The sequence below is a fragment of the Rhinopithecus roxellana genome, chromosome 11 (assembly GCF_007565055.1).
Source record: "Rhinopithecus roxellana isolate Shanxi Qingling chromosome 11, ASM756505v1, whole genome shotgun sequence".
In the NCBI taxonomy this organism is placed as follows: Eukaryota; Metazoa; Chordata; class Mammalia; order Primates; family Cercopithecidae; genus Rhinopithecus; species Rhinopithecus roxellana.
The window spans coordinates 63,861,480-63,877,319 of NC_044559.1; the positions used below are offsets into that span (position 1 = coordinate 63,861,480).

Below are 15,840 nucleotides of genomic sequence, written 5' to 3' on the forward strand. Positions count from 1 at the left end.
AGGGGCCCCCATTCACATCTATCATTGGTTAAGCTCCAGTTTATTCACTGCTGTTCCAAGCATATTGCGATCAGGGGTTAATGTTGAAACAGCGGTTTCTATCTTCGAAACGGCTTTAAAATCACTCTTTATGAAGCAACACAGAAATAAAACAAATCTAGGACTCAATGAGAAAAAGATGGAGGGGAGGAAACGGGGAAGAAAAGAAAGGCGGGGAGAGGGAAAGGGAGAGAATATATTAACCTGAGATTTGAGGAAGGGAGAGGAGGGAAAAGAAAAATGTCAACCCCAGTAGCTGTTTGTGAACCCACATATAACACAGTGTGCCCCACTACAGGTATCAAAAGCAACACAAGTACGATGACAAAAACCCAGGACTCTGCGGAAGAAAACCGGATCAGATTTGTAAGCAGGTTGTCTTTCTATTTGGGAAGGGTTTTCATGCCCAGACCTTTCTGATGTTGATTTTACATGAGCCCCAAATGCACTCCCGGAATGCCTACCTGGCTCCAGTGTAACATGTTTTGCACAGAAGTTCCAGCAGGAGAATGTGTTGTATATACATCCACTCTAGACTGCAAAATAAATACATTGAAATGAAGAATGAAAACAGCATTAAGGTGACATTGATAATAAACATTGTATTTTGCCCTTCAAAGCACTAAAAACTAGAGCCATAATCTCAAGTATATGAGATCAGAGGTAGAAAAAAATGATTTGACTAAAAATCTGTCCTATAAAAATACATACAACCACACACAGAGTCCATAAGAAGGAGGTGCAACAATATGGTAAGCACGGGACTGTGTGGGTTGCGTTTACAGAGCATTTTCATTTTCTTCTTCACGCTTTCCTGAATTTCCCAAATTTCATATAACAATCACACCTTGCTTTAATTATCAGACAAAAGAAAAATGGCACTTAAATTCCTTAGGGCCTTTATTCCAGGATTGTAACCCTTTTTTTTCAAAATGCCACATGACAAACAAATACATTTAGAAACACGAGCATAGTATCGGCCAAGGGTTTACATTTTCTTTTTTTTTTTTTTTTTGAGACGGAGTCTCGCTCTGTCGCCCAGGCTGGGGGCTGGAGTGCAGTGGCCGTATCTCAGCTCACTGCAAGCTCCGCCTCCTGGGTTTACGCCATTCTCCTGCCTCAGCCTCCCGAGTAGCTGGGACTACAGGCGCCTGCCACCTCGCCCGGCTAGTTTTTTGTATTTTTTAGTAGAGACGGGGTTTCACCGTGTTAGCCAGGATGGTCTTGATCTCCTGACCTCGTGATCCGCCCGTCTCGGCCTCCCAAAGTGCTGGGATTACAGGCTTGAGCCACCGCGCCCGGCCGGGTTTACATTTTATAAAATAAAATGGATTTACATTTTATAAAATGTATTTTTATAAATACACACACACTGCAAGCATACACATATGTGTATGTAAATGGCCATTCGAAATTTAAATACTTAGAGTAATTTTTTTTCGGGGGGTACATGTGCAGGTTTGTTACAAGTATAGCTTGCATGATGTTGAGATGCAGGCTTCTATTGATCCCATAACCACAGTACTCAATATTGGCTATAGTACTCAACTGGAAGTTCTTCAGCCCTTGTCCCTCTCCCTCCTTCCTTTTGGAGTCCCCGGTGTCTACTGTTCCCATCTTTAAGTCTACCACTTATAATAATTTCTAAAAGAAACAAATCACTAGAGTAAATACAAATATTACAACTTAATTTGTGACAGATCTCCTCATTCAATAGACTCCATCTAGGTACAACATAAGAAGGTGACCACAGCCAGCCTGAGGATAGCAGCAGGTGGTACCATATTCTAGGCATTGGCCGAAGTTCATGCTTGTGCCTCTCAAATGAAAGACCCGTCAGAGTTCTGATGAGGTCATTCCTGCCTCTCCCACATCATTCAACACAAATAAGCACATTCACAGATAAAAGAAAATCAAGTCTTACTATAAACATGCATACCATATTTAAATTTCTCTCATTAAATCCACACAGAAGAAAACAGAGATTTCCACAGAGCTCCTTCAGTATGACATGAGTGCAAACGTGGGTACCCAGCCACTTCAAAAACGCACTCTGGGGAAGAAATTCTTTGTCTCCAAATAAGTCCTACAAAATAAAAAGAAACCCAAGAACATTTCAGCATTTCATGCTGGTGCATAGGTCTCCATGACTCACCTCAGAAGCAGAGACAAGTACCCAATGTCTCCACAAATGGTCTCAGGAGAGAATGGCAGCCAGTGGACATCAAACCAGGATGCTTTTGCAGAAGTTTACCAAAGCAAAATTCACACACTACAGAGGTGTATTTAAATTCTCCAAATGAAGAGATGGAGGGAGAAAAATAAGTTTACAGCAGACTTCTACAATGGGAAAGAGCCTTAATGATCACCCTTCCCAGGGCCATCCCAAGTAGTTTTCATGTGACTGATGGATCGGTGGTTACTTCTAAGAAACAGTCAAGACTATGATTGATCAGTAATGTCTGCTGGAGGTGTGTCCATCTAATTCAATGCTATTGGCCAGCAGGCCAAATCCAGCCCATCACTTGTTTTTTGTTTCATTTTGTTTTTAAAATTTTTTTTATTGGCCAGGCATGGTGGCTCACGCCTGTAATCCCAGCACTTTGGGAGGCCAAGGCAGGAGGACTGCCTTGAGTTTCCATCTTTCCTATCAAAGTCTTCTAAATGGCCCATGAGAGATGTTATACTGATTTCATATATATATTTCTATACAGGATTTCATATGCGTGTGTGCAAACATATTTCATAAAAGACATATAATGCATGCATAATAGACCATCTGCTCTTACCTGGCTTAAAACTCTTTTTCATGAAATCTATTTCCTCCTTGAACAGAGGTTCAGGTGCCACAGCTTTAGGGCAGAGCCCTGACAAAGTTACTGGCTGTGTTTAGGAGCCGTATTATAAAATACAATAATGATAGTGTTGTTAGGTCACCCTGAGTGTAGCTAGGGATGGGCTTTTGGGAACATTTCCTACCTGCCACCTCCTACATCCTCTGTGCACAGGCTCCCCTCATGGGATAAAGGGCAACTCCACCAATGCTTAAATTATTTTCTCCCAGACTCTCCTTGCTCTCCCTGTGAGGTGGGCAGAGCTGTACTGACACATGCTAACCATGAGTACACGTGGCACCAGTGTGCAGGGAACGACAGGCGTCCCCGGCCTCCTCGGGTCTGGAAGGAGGGGTAAACGGAAGAAGAAAAGCCCACTGCTCCACTGATATCAAAATGCAGGAGAAAGGCCGGGCGCGGTGGCTCAAGCCTGTAATCCCAGCACTTTGGGAGGCCGAGACAGGCGGATCACGAGGTCAGGAGATCGAGACCATCCTGGCTAACACGGTGAAACCCCGTCTCTACTAAAAAATACAAAAATCTAGCCGGGCGAGGTGGCGGGCACCTGTAGTCCCAGCTACTCGGGAGGCTGAGGCAGGAGAATGGCGTAAACCCGGGAGGCGGAGCTTGCAGTGAGCTGAGATCCGGCCACTGCACTCCAGCCTGGGCTACAGAGCGAGACTCCATCTCAAAAAAAAAAATGCAGGAGAAGAAGGCAGAGATTCTCCCTCCACTTGCCAGTTCTTCAGATCTAGGAGGAAATCTGTGGGGAGAGGAGAGGAGAGGGATGGGAGGGGTCCAAGTACCTTAATGAGAAGATCTGGAAATCGCCCTAATTTGGCCATAGGGCTAGTACAGAAGTCGACTGAAACCACAGGAGCCAGGGCAAAAAATATTTTAATCCTTTTGGCCAGCTCAGGGATCTGTGAAAATGCTATAAAACCTGTGAGAACAAAGGGAAGAAAACAGGAATTCCATCTTCTGGGATTTCCTTCTCAGAAAACACAAAGGCCCGCCCTCTCGTGGCGGCCTGAGACCCACGCAAGCACCACCACCGGCAGGAGGCAAAACACTTGACATGGGGCCCTCTGAACTGCCGTGTGCCCTAACACTGAATTTGGTTATACTAGTAAATCAAGCATTTGTTAATGCTTGTTCCAAATCTCAACCTAGATAAGCACTGTAAGAAATCCAGGCTGGGGGAACCAGAAAATCTTCCCAGTTCCTTTTACAATGTAAATAACAGACTGTATTTCCAAGAGCCTCACCCCATCACCTTTATCCCCCCATGCCCCTCCTCCAAAGAACAATTTACAGACACCACTTTCAAATAAACCACCAATGATTTCAAAGGAACTCACACATTTAGAATCCCCTAGCTTTAAAATATATTTTAACCCTTGCTGTGGTTTGACTGTGTCCCCAACCAAATCTCATCTCTAATTGTAGTTCCCATAATTCCCATGTGTTGTGGGAGGGACCTGGTGGGAGATAATTGAACCATGGAGGCGGTTTCCCCAGTACTGTTCTTGTGGTAGTGAATAAGTCTCAAGAGATTTGATTGTGATTTTTTGTTGTTTTTTTGTTTTTTGTGTTTTTTATTTTCAGACGGAGTCTGGCTCTGTCGCCCAGGCCGGAGTGCAGTGGCGCGATCTCGGCTCACTGCAAACTCCGCCTCCCGGGTTCATGCCATTCTCTTGCCTCAGCCTCCCGAGTAGCTGGGACTACAGGCGCCCGCCACTGCGCCCGGCTAATTTTTTGTATTTTTAGTAGAGACGGGGTTTCACTGTGTTAGCCAGGATGGTCTCGATCTCCAGACCTCATGATCCGCCCGCTTCGGCCTCCCAAAGTACTGGGATTACAGCCATGAGCCACTGCGCCCAGCGGAGGTTTGATGGTTTTATAAGGGGAAACCCCTTTTCGCTTGGCTCTCACTCTCTTGTCTGCCCTTGCTCTTCTGCCATGATTGTAAGACCTCCCTAGCTCACAATCCATTAAACTGTGAGTCCATTAAACCTCTTTTTCTTTATATATTACGCAGTCTCGGGTATGTCTTTATTAGCAGCATGAGAACGAATTAATACAACCCTCTCTGACGTCTTGCCACCTGGTCCCAGAATGTCACTTTAGGAAGCAGTGGGGCAAAGGGCTCAAGCAGGCAAATCATGAAAGAAGAAATATAAATAAAGAAAAATGCCTAACTCCATCTTTTTCTGGCAATATAACCACATGTTTTGAGACCCTTAAAAACATTCGTATCTTTCATATAGTAAGGCTCCTTCTAGGAATGTTCTAAGGAAAGCATGTGACGGGAACACTAAGGTGTTAGTCATAGTAAACATTAAAAGGGAAATTAAATAAATTATAGGACAGGTTCCTAGCCCCTAATTACAAAAACTCTTGCTTGCTAGAATTATGGGCAATTTTTATTTTCTTTAATTTTGCTAAATCTTCTGTTCTTCTGCTTTTCTACAGTGAATATGCATTACTTATATAATCAGCATAAATTAAAATCATATAACTTTTCAAAATTTTTTGTAAACCAAATGTAACTCTAGTTATATTCTACTTAACTTCAGAAGGCAGTATATTTTCTTGTTTTCTTTATATAAGCCTCTGAATTAAGAAACTATTTGTTTTCTACCCTCTCACATCCCTATCTTGCTTTATCTAGGAAAACATATAATGTATTGTGGCTTACATTAATTTCTTCAATTTCAAGAGAACCATATACCATGAATTTTCACAGAAGACTAAATGTTACCAAAATTCCGTATCTTATTCATTATTTCTGCTTGGCATTTAAAAACAAATGGAATTTGAACTAACATCTTTTTATATGTCACTTTTAAGGAAAGTACAAACTCTGTAATGAAGAATTTATATCAACTTCTAGTTGTATTTACATACATACCTATTGTGGTGCCTTGAGAATGACCCACATAATACACTTGTTCTTGGCCAGTTTTATTCAGAATGAAGTTAATGGAAGCTGGTAGGTCATATTTTGCCATCTCATCGTAACTGTAATCCAAGGAAGGAACTCTTTCATTGAAATAGTACATAAAATAGAATAGCACACCCATACTGAGTATGCAGTTTGATGAGTTATCACAAACTAAACACAGCTGGGAAAACCAGCAGTGAGTCCAGGAAACACCACTAGCAGGACCGCAGAAGCCCCCCTGGGCTCTCTTCCAGTTGTGTCTACCAAAGGTAACTATTGTCCTCATTTTTCACACCAGAAATTAGTTTCACCTGTTTTTAAATATTTCTGTAAGTAGAATTATACAGCGTGTATTCTTCTGTATCTGGCTTCATCCATTTTTTGCTGCATATAATTGTAAGTTGTTCATTCTTATTCTACTATAAAAATATACAACACTTTATCCATTCACTGCTGACATGCATTTGGGTAGTTTCCTGTTTTCCACTGTTACAAATAGCGTGACCATAAACCTATTCTTGTATATGCCTTTTGGTAAAAGCTCTCATTCTTGTATTTCATGTCCTTAGGGGTGCCTCTGGTTTTAAAAATGGGAAGCCAGCCTGAAGGCTGCTATAGTGCTGCAGACTTTCTCTGATACCTGGTATCAAAACATAGACCAAAACCCAAGTGTGTATATGGGTATAGGCGTGCTCATGTTGCCATGGCAGGAGAAGAGCCAACCCCTAGCAAGTTCATACAATGTGCCAGGTTCTGTGGAGGCTCCTTCTCTGCATCCTCTCCTTTAGCCCCCAGTGACCTTACGAGGTAGGTGTTTCTTATGCTCCATTTTACAAATGAGGAAACCGAGACACAGGAGACTTATGTAAGATGTCCAACGTCATACAGCAATTAATTGGCAGAGGCAGAAGTAAGAGGGAGGAAAGGATAATTTCTGGAAAGAAGAAACGTGAACATCTGGATTATATATTTATGGAGAAAAGAGGAAAGTTATGGAGCAACATTTACCCAGCAGCATCCACACCACCAGAAATGCCAAAATAACTTAAGAATTCCTAACTAAATGTAAATCTTAATGTAATCATTTTTTTAAAATTTACCTTACTGCTAGTCATTAAATTCCTAGCAACGTTTAAAACTTTTCAAAAGACACCAACTTCCCCTCTCCTACAACTTCAGAGTTACCCACCTATCTGCCTCTTCTGCTGGAATCCTGTTGCCTGCTTTAAGAGTACTAAGGACATACATCCATGCCATTATCAATTCAAATATACCTGAAAGCCCAGAATTCATCCTGAGTAACTGAGAGTGTCTTATGTTTCCGAGACCAGGTATTTCCTCGGCTGTTGCCCATCCACACGTCAAAACCAGCATCAGCAAGAATGAAGCCCAGGCTGCTGTTGGCAAGGTTTGTGACCCAGTTACTAGAATCCGCCAGCAAGCCATGTTGCAGGAAGACAACTGGTTTGGGACCTGAAAAACATTCATCGTTTAGGAGGCAGTGGCACCAGGCTTCAAAAGAAATATGATATCTTGCTAAATAGAACATTCGTAAAAGATCCATAAGCAAATAATGAACTAGAAATAAATTGAAAGATTGAGGTGTTGATGTATTCCCATATAACATTAGCAAAGAATTTTTTTAAAACAGCACTGGCAAGGTAGCAGTGAAACTGGACCATTTTTTGCATATCCACTAATAAGACACACTTATGTAAGCAGCAAAAACAAAAATCAATATAATATATTTTTAAGAACTTGTAAGGCCGGGCGCGGTGGCTCAAGCCTGTAATCCCAGCACTTTGGGAGGCCGAGACAGGCGGATCACGAGGTCAGGAGATCGAGACCATCCTGGCTAACACGGTGAAACCCCGTCTCTACTAAAAAGACAAAAAAAAAACTAGCCGGGTGAGGTGGCGGCGCCTGTAGTCCCAGCTACTCGGGAGGCTGAGGCAGGAGAATGGCGTGAACCCGGGAGGCGGAGCTTGCAGTGAGCTGAGATCTGGCCACTGCACTCCAGTCTGGGTGACAGAGCGAGACTCCGTCTCAAAAAAAAAAAAAAAAAGAACTTGTAAAATGTTTTTACAATTTGCTTTCATAATTGCATTTCTCACAATAATTCCTAACAAATTAAACCAAAGTAAAGAAAAAGATCACACATAATGAGACACCACTATACATGTATCAGAATGAGCAACATCTAAAAACACTGAAAACACCAACTGCTGAACAGGATGGGAAGGAATAGGAAGTCTCATTCATTGTTGGTGGAAATGCAGACTGGTAGCATCACATTGGAAAAGTTTGGCAGTTTCTTACAAAACTAAACATACTCTTACCACATAATCCAGCAATCACGTTCCTTGGTATTTTACCCAAAGGAGTTGAAAACTTACATCTACACAAAAACCTGCATAGAGATGTCTATAGTAGCTTTACTTATAATTGCCAAAATTTAGAAGCAACCAAGATGTGCTCCAGTAAATGAATGGGTAACTAAACTGTGCTACATCCAGATAATGGAGTGTTAGCCCTAAAAGGAATTGAGCTATCAAGTCACCAAAAGACATAGAGGCACCTTAAATACATATTACTAAGATCTGTAAAGGTTGCATTCTACATGACATGCTGGAAAAGACAAAACTATAGAGACAGTAAAAAAGATCCTGGTTGCCAGGGGTTAGGAGGGAGGAAGGCATTCATAGACAGAGCAAAGAGGATTTTTTAGGTCAGTGAGACTACTCTGTATGATACTATAGTGGTAGATACATGCCATCATACATTTGTCCAAAACTATAGAACATATAGCATCAAGAGTGAACTGTAATGGCCGGGTATGGTGGCTCACGTCTGTAATCCCAGCACTTTGGGAGGCTGAGGCGGGTGGATCACTTGAGGTCAGTAGTTTGAGATTAGCCTGGCCAACATGGCAAAATCCTGTCTCTACTAAAAATACAAAAAAATAGCTGGGTGTGGTGGTGCATGCCTGTAATCCCAGCTATTCAGGAAGCTGAGGCAGGAGAATTGCTTGAACCCAGGAGGCAGAGGTTGCAGGTGAGCCAAGATTGCACCGCTGCACTCCAGCCTAGGGAACAGAGCGAGACTCAGTCTCAAAAAAAAAAAAAAAAAAAAAAAAGTGAACCCTAATATAAACTATGGACTTTATGTGAATGTAGGTTCATCAGCTGTAACAATTACAATTCCACTCTGTGGGGGATGTTCATAACGGGAGTGTGGGGACCAGGAGGTATATGGGAAATCTCTGTACCTTCCACTCAATTTTGCTGTGAACTTAAAACTGCTTTAAAAAATAAAATTTAATAAAAATTTTTAAAGCTGAAGAAAAGTTAAATAGATAAAAAGACTCACACACACACATTCATAAATATATGTGTCTGTGTCTGCCTGTGAGGATTTATTTTCTACTCACCTATACCTGAGACAGTGATACAGCAGAAAAAACAAAGATGTGGGAGCCAAAGAAACCTGACCTCAAGCTGCTTACCTAATGCTGAGACCATTCAGTTATTCAAAACAAGCCTTTACTGAGTACCAACTATGTGCCAGGCATTCTTCTCAGCACTGAGAACACAGCAGAGAACAAAAACAGAGGGAAAAAAAATACCCCTATGGAGCTGACATTATACTGACCATGAGTTTTATTCACTTATTTGATTGATTGATTGATTGATTGAGATAGGGTCTTGCTCTGTGGCCCAGGATGGAGTGCAGTGGCATGATCTCCCCTCACAGCAACCTCCACCTCCTAGGCTCAACTGATCCTTCCATCTCAACCTCCTGAGTAGCTGGGATTTTGGGCATGCACCACCACACCCAGCTAATTTTTGTGTTTTTTGTAGAGACAGTACCATGTTCCCAGGCTGTTCTTAAACTCCTGACTCAAGCGATCTGCCCACCTCGGCTTCCCAAAATGCTGGGATTACACCCAGGTGTGAGCCACCACGCCCAGCCTGACCATGAGTTTTAGACAGCTCAGACAAACCTAGGCTCAACTCTGTCCTCTCCAAGTTCTGACGTGACACCTTGGGGAAACTTCTCCTAAAATTAATATCACTCCCTGAAGAGTAGAAATGACAACACACATTTTATAGGACATAGTGAGATATGAGATATTATATGAAAAGTAAGTAGCAAAGTGTCTGACACACAGTAAGAGTTGACTATACATCAACTCATATAATTAAGTTGCTTAACCAGTCTGCGTCTCAGTTCCAAAAATAATTATTAAGAGGAATAAGTGAGGTGAGTAAGTATCCAGCATAGTGACTGACACACAGGTCACAGTGAACAAATGAGAGCTTCTTTGTCCCCTGCTCATTCTTTACAATAGTGAAAAACTGGAAATAAGCTAATTGTCAAGTGGTCAAATAATTCATTGAAATCCACTTGGTACAATAATTGTCCATCAACCATGACAAGGACAGTGACAGCATAGAAAAGCTTATAACATACCTTGTAAAAGGTAAAAGAGAAAGCAAAATCCAAAATTATAGACTACTCTGAATTACAGCTATGCAAAAATAATGTACACCAAAGAGGAGTGTAAAATACCAAGGAAAAATGAGAAGAATGATTTGTCTGGATGATAAGACTATAAGTGAATTGACAAACGTTCATTTCTGCTAATGCCCTAATATAGATTTGGTAACTAGCAAATTGTTTTTAAATGACAGTTCTGCTGCAAGGTAGCTTCTGTAGACCATTCCGGAAGGCACTGCTCACATACATGAAAATATACATGGTACTCCCTGGAGTTGTACAACCTAGGGGTGCTGTACCCTCATGTTGTTAAAATAGCAGGACCCCAGGCCAAGAGTATAAAATGATTCCTACAACTTTTTTTTTTTTTTTTTTTAAGAGAGACAAGGTCTCGTCTTATCACCTAGACGGGAGTGCAGTGGCATGACTGCTCACTGCAGCCTCAAACTCCTGGACTCAAGTGATCCTCCCACCTCAGGTCCCTGAAGAACTGGGATTACAGGCGTGTACCACAACATCCAGCCAATCTTTTAAAAAAATTTTCATAGAGGTGAGGTCTTACTATGTTGCCCGGGCTGGTCTCAAACTCCTGGCCTCAAGTGATTCTCTTGCCTTGGCATCTCAAAGTGTGGGGATTACAGAAGTGAGCCATCATGTCTGGCTGCTGTGATTTTCTAATGACAAAATAGAAATGCCAGGGCCATGTAGATGAACTTCTACCCATGGGGAGAAAATAGAACGCAAATAGGACAATATTAAGGCTGCTTTATGTGCTCATCTTTGCCTTCAAAGGTTCATTTTAATGTGATAGTAACAAGACTAAATTTACTATGAAAGTGTATGTGGAAGGCACTGTGGTAGATACAGCATCTTATGCACAGGCTTCTTGGCTTCAATGAAGAAGATGATAATCCAGCTGGGAAAATATGTAAAATGATCATTAAAAATTCAAAATTATAAACGTCAGTGTGACAATAATAATTACCAAAATTAATTCATTACTAAATTATAGTTGAAAAATGTGTAACTGCAGGCAGCAGCATCATCTCATGGTAACTGTACAATGCAGTGAGAATGGTGACTGGGAGGTGTATGATGCAGTGGCTCTGCCCTACTGATGGCGCCTAATACTTTCTAGAAAGAGGGGCTTTCCTGCTCACGCCACAGCTCCTTGGGTATGTTGAGACACTTTTCACCCACCAAGAGTGATCGGGGGCTAGGTCATGAGGAAGGCGACTTGACTTTCAAAGGCCAGGAACGGGATGCTCCCACAGGTCAGGTCATTTCCAACAAAAACAACTGCAATCGTCTTCTCTCAGGATGGAGAGTCAGAGTGAGGCAAGAGGAAGGCTCGGTAGGTGGCCTAATTCCTTGGCACTTGTTCCAATCTGTGCCTCTGCAGTTAACACGGAAAACCCGGGGCTGCCTAGTCCACTCCTCAGGGGAGAGTGTCCAGAGAAAGGCAGGAATGGTTTGAAACCAGAGAGGGCCCTGGGGCAAGGATAATTGCGAGAGGAGGAGGAGGGTGATGTGTGGCAGCCAGGCCAGGACAGGACAGAGGCTGGGAGGGGAGATGTTGGCCAATGCACGGGACCAGGACTCAGCTCCCCACCTTCTCTCGATGGGGAATGTTCAAAATTTCCATGAAGTCCCTGTACTTCCCTCTCTAACCTCCAGGAACTTTGAATGGGGAAATGTGGAAGTTGACAAGTTGAAGACATATCAGGAAAGTCTTTAAACATCCCCAATAAATAACTCCTGGATTCCCAAGGGCAATGAGGAGCTACTGCAGTTTTCCTGGGAGGTGAGTGTTAAGCAAGGAATGGCATGTGGACAGCTGGAGCATGTGCTACCCAGGAGACCATGCCTAGGGTAGCTGAGCAGCTTCTAAGAACATCTGTATATAACCTTGTTCCACCAGACCTAATTCACACCTGCACAACACTTTTCTCAGGGAATTACTTTATCCTTTGAAGGAGCCTTCTAAAGAACAAGTCAAAGCCACTATTTTTCTAATTGTCCTTTTTTGTTTGTTTGGGTTCTTCCATCCCCTACTTCAAGCTGAATACAAAAGCTCAATTAACAACAGACACAAAAGATGCACCAGATGGGAAGGAAACAGTGAATCTATTCTTTACAAGCTAAATGTTTTCAAATCTGGAGAATCAGGGCCAAGCACTGCAAAGGGTACTGCAGACCACACTGTTTTCTCATGGGAAATGCTGGCAGATGAGGAAAGGGACTGATGAAGAAAGGTAAATGTCTGACAAATGGCATGGCTTTAGAGCAATGGAGGCCACTCAGCTGTGTCCTCCACATTCAGGTGAAAAGTTTTTAATGGAAATCTGCTATATCTTAAGCAGTGCACTAGAAGGTAAAATATCAAGAAGTGACTTGAAAACACACATTACGTTTTGTGCAAACCTTTAGTGGTGCCTACTGAGTAGCAGCCACTGCTATTAGGTTGTTGCAAAAGTCATTGCGGTTTTTGCCCCTAAAAAGCAATGGCAGTCCCGGGCACGGTGGCTCGCCTGTAATCCCAGCACTTTGGGAGGCCAAGGCGAGCGGATCACCTGAGGTCAAGAGTTTGAGGCCTGCCTAGCCAACATGGCAAAACCTCAGTGGTGGGTGCCTGTAATCCCAGCTACTCAGGAGGCTGAGGCAAGAGAATTGTTGGAACCCAAGAGGTGGAGGTTGTGGTCAGCCAAGATCGCACCACTGGACTTTAGCCTAGGTGACAGAGAGGGATTCCATTAGCCCCCACCCCCATGACATAAAAAAGGAAGGCAAAAACCACAATTACTTTTGCCCCAACCTAATAGATGCTAGGAATGCAAAGATGGGTAACCCTGCTCCCTCCCACAGGGAGCTGCATCCTCTAGGGAGACAGACACACAATGACTGTCTAGCCCAGGAAGAAGAAGGCTAGAACACCACTCAGGAAGGCCCAGAAGGAGGAGAAAGTTACTTGGCCAGAGGGACAAACATTTGACCTGGATTCTAAGTAAGAGACAGATGTTTCCACAAAGGGTTCTGGAGAAAACATAGGAGCCAGATGAATAGAGAGCTGACACTGCACCCAGGCCTTGGCCAGGTGGGACCAGTGCGCACATGAAAGCCTCCCTGCCTGATTCTGATGCGCGGCCAGTCTGGGGAACAACTAGGAAAAGTCCAGTGCCTTGTCTGACCTGGGAACACAGGGAATAGGAAGGACTTCATGGGATGCACATCTTTCCAGGCTGGGCCAGTTTCCTTTCATCCGAGAACAAAAAAGTCTCTTCTGAGGAGGGAGATACAGAGGACATAACTTACTGAGTTTCCAGAGACGGCGGTTCCATTAGGCATCCTCAACAAAGAAAATAGTATCAAATCTTAGCGTGGGAAACCTTTAAAAATGGCTGCTAAACTGCTTGCCCCTTCCCTCTGGCACTGGGTGAATACAAAAGGGAATGGAATTGACTGGACGCTGGAAGCAGGCCCAGCCAACTGTCTGCCAACTTCTCTCACCTGCTCCCAGCAGGGGGAAGAAAGGAAGGTACAACGTGGTTCTTTCCCATCCCACCACCAAACAAGGATTTAAGGATTTACTGGCAAAGGATGTTTCTCTCTGGGAAGGTAAAATCTATTGCCGCTCACATCTTCCAGTGAACTATTTCAGATTTCACTTCACCTTGCTGAGAATAGCTGATTGAAATGATAGCTAGCGCCGACTGCATGCTTATATGCTGTAGGTACTGTACTGAAAATCTTTTGAAGTTGGCACTACTGCCATTTAACAGAACAGGGAATTGTGGCAGAGAAGTCAAGTAACTTGCCCAAGGCTGAACAAGAGCTAGGAAGCGGGGGAGTTGGAGTCTAACAAGGTGTGTCTGACACCACAGGCCATGCTTTTCACTGCTTTGCTAGGGATAGAAGGTTAACAAGACAGAAGTCTCTAGAACACACTGAGGGCTTCTGGCTGAAGGCAGGAAGCTATTTTTGAGAGGATATGGACAAAGTGCTTGAAGAAAGTAATCTCTAGTAGATGGAGGGGATAGGGAATGAAAGGAGAGGCACCCACTCAGCCTCGCCTGCTCAGGCAGCTCCTCCAAGGCCCAACCTGCTCAATGCACTCAGGCACCCTGAAGCCCTGTTTGTCTGAGTGACAAACCAGCATGACAGATCAAGGACTCCCTTCCCCAGCTGTGCCCTACGGGTGGCTCTAGGAGGGCTGGGGATTAAGGGAAAAGACTAAAGGACCATTTCTCAGCCTGAAGATGGCAAGTGATTTCATCATGGCCCTATAGGACAAAACTGACAAAGAAGCAGCCCAGTGCCAGTCCACCATGACGCTGCCTTCCCAGTGTGGGTGGAAGCCAGGAGGGGATTACTCAGGCTCCGAAACTGAATGTGCTGAGTCCACAGTTCCGCAGGAGGAAGATGACCGGGTGGGTGGGGAAGTTCCTCCTGCCTCCCAAGGCACTGGCCTTCTCTGCCAGGATGCTGAGTCCGAATAGGACTCTGTCACACTCCAAAACACATGTGAGAAACCAGCTGAGGTCCAGGGCAGAACCAAAACAGAGAACAAGGAGGAGGTCAGACACCACGGCATTAGCATGAAGCAGACCTCAGTTCTTACTGGCTACAAAACTTCGTAGGATTTGCTCGACTCTCTGAAATATAGGTGTTCTTTTCTAAAGTGAGAATGATGAAGTAGTTAATACACAGTAAAGCTGAATAAATAATGGCCCCTGATAGTAACAATAATAAATCTATACAGTTGGTCCTTAAACAATACAGGTTTGAACTGCACAGGTCCACTCATACATGAATTTTTTTTTCAATAAACATTGAAAGATTTGTTGGAGATTTGCAACAATTTGAGAAAAACAGACCAACTCTAGTCTAGAAATAATAAAAAGTTACTAAAAGGTTAGGTATGTCATGAATATATAAAATATATTTAGATATTGGCCTATTTTTTATTTATTACCATAAATATACACAAAGTATAAAAAGTTAATATTTTCGAAACTTAGACACTCACTTACAGACCACACACGGTGCCATTGACAGTTAAGAGAAATGTGAACAAATGTAAAGATGTGGTATTAAATCATAACTGCATAAAATTAACTAGAGTATATTGTGTACTACTATAATAATTTTGTAGCCGCCTCCTGTTGCTCTTGTGGTGAGCTCAAGTGTCGTAAATATCTGCTTAAATTTCCCATGACACTAATCATCTCCACGTGAGCAGTTCGTCTCTCCAATAAATGCATATTGCAGTAAACAGTGATCTCTTGCAGTTCTCATATGCTTTCCATCATGTTTAGTGCAATATCACAAAACTTGAGTAACACCATGGGACCCATACGAAGAACTAATAGTGGTCTGGGAGTGCCCCCAAAAAGCAGAGAAAAGTCCAGACAAGAAAAAGTTGGATTGCTTGATATGTGTCATAGATTAAGGTCTGCTGCTTCAATTATCTTCATTTCAAGATAAATGACACATAAAGACAACTGTTAAAAAAAGGGAAAG

The 15,840-nt window shown here is 42.9% G+C and overlaps 1 protein-coding gene and 1 long non-coding RNA gene across 3 annotated transcripts in view; one reads left to right on the forward strand and one right to left on the reverse strand.

The window, feature by feature from the left end:
- Positions 1–15,840, reverse strand: part of LIPA (lipase A, lysosomal acid type) — a 39,472-nt gene that overhangs the window by 8,578 nt on the left and 15,054 nt on the right. Inside the window, exons 4-8 of the mRNA XM_010379603.2 lie at positions 7,095–7,293; positions 5,788–5,897; positions 3,680–3,816; positions 1,979–2,125; positions 504–575 (exon numbers count right to left, since the gene is read on the reverse strand). Of these exons, the coding sequence (XP_010377905.1) occupies positions 504–575; positions 1,979–2,125; positions 3,680–3,816; positions 5,788–5,897; positions 7,095–7,293 (665 nt within the window). The remainder of the gene's footprint in view (positions 1–503; positions 576–1,978; positions 2,126–3,679; positions 3,817–5,787; positions 5,898–7,094; positions 7,294–15,840) is intronic.
- The window catches only part of LOC115900455, a 36,456-nt gene continuing 26,627 nt past the window's right edge, over positions 6,012–15,840 (forward strand). The window contains exon 1 of one of the 2 annotated variants that reach the window (XR_004060135.1): positions 6,012–6,089. This is a non-coding gene — a long non-coding RNA (uncharacterized LOC115900455). Of the gene's footprint in view, positions 6,090–12,032; positions 12,125–15,840 lie in introns of those variants that run through there. The other variant, XR_004060136.1, reaches the window with a different exon arrangement.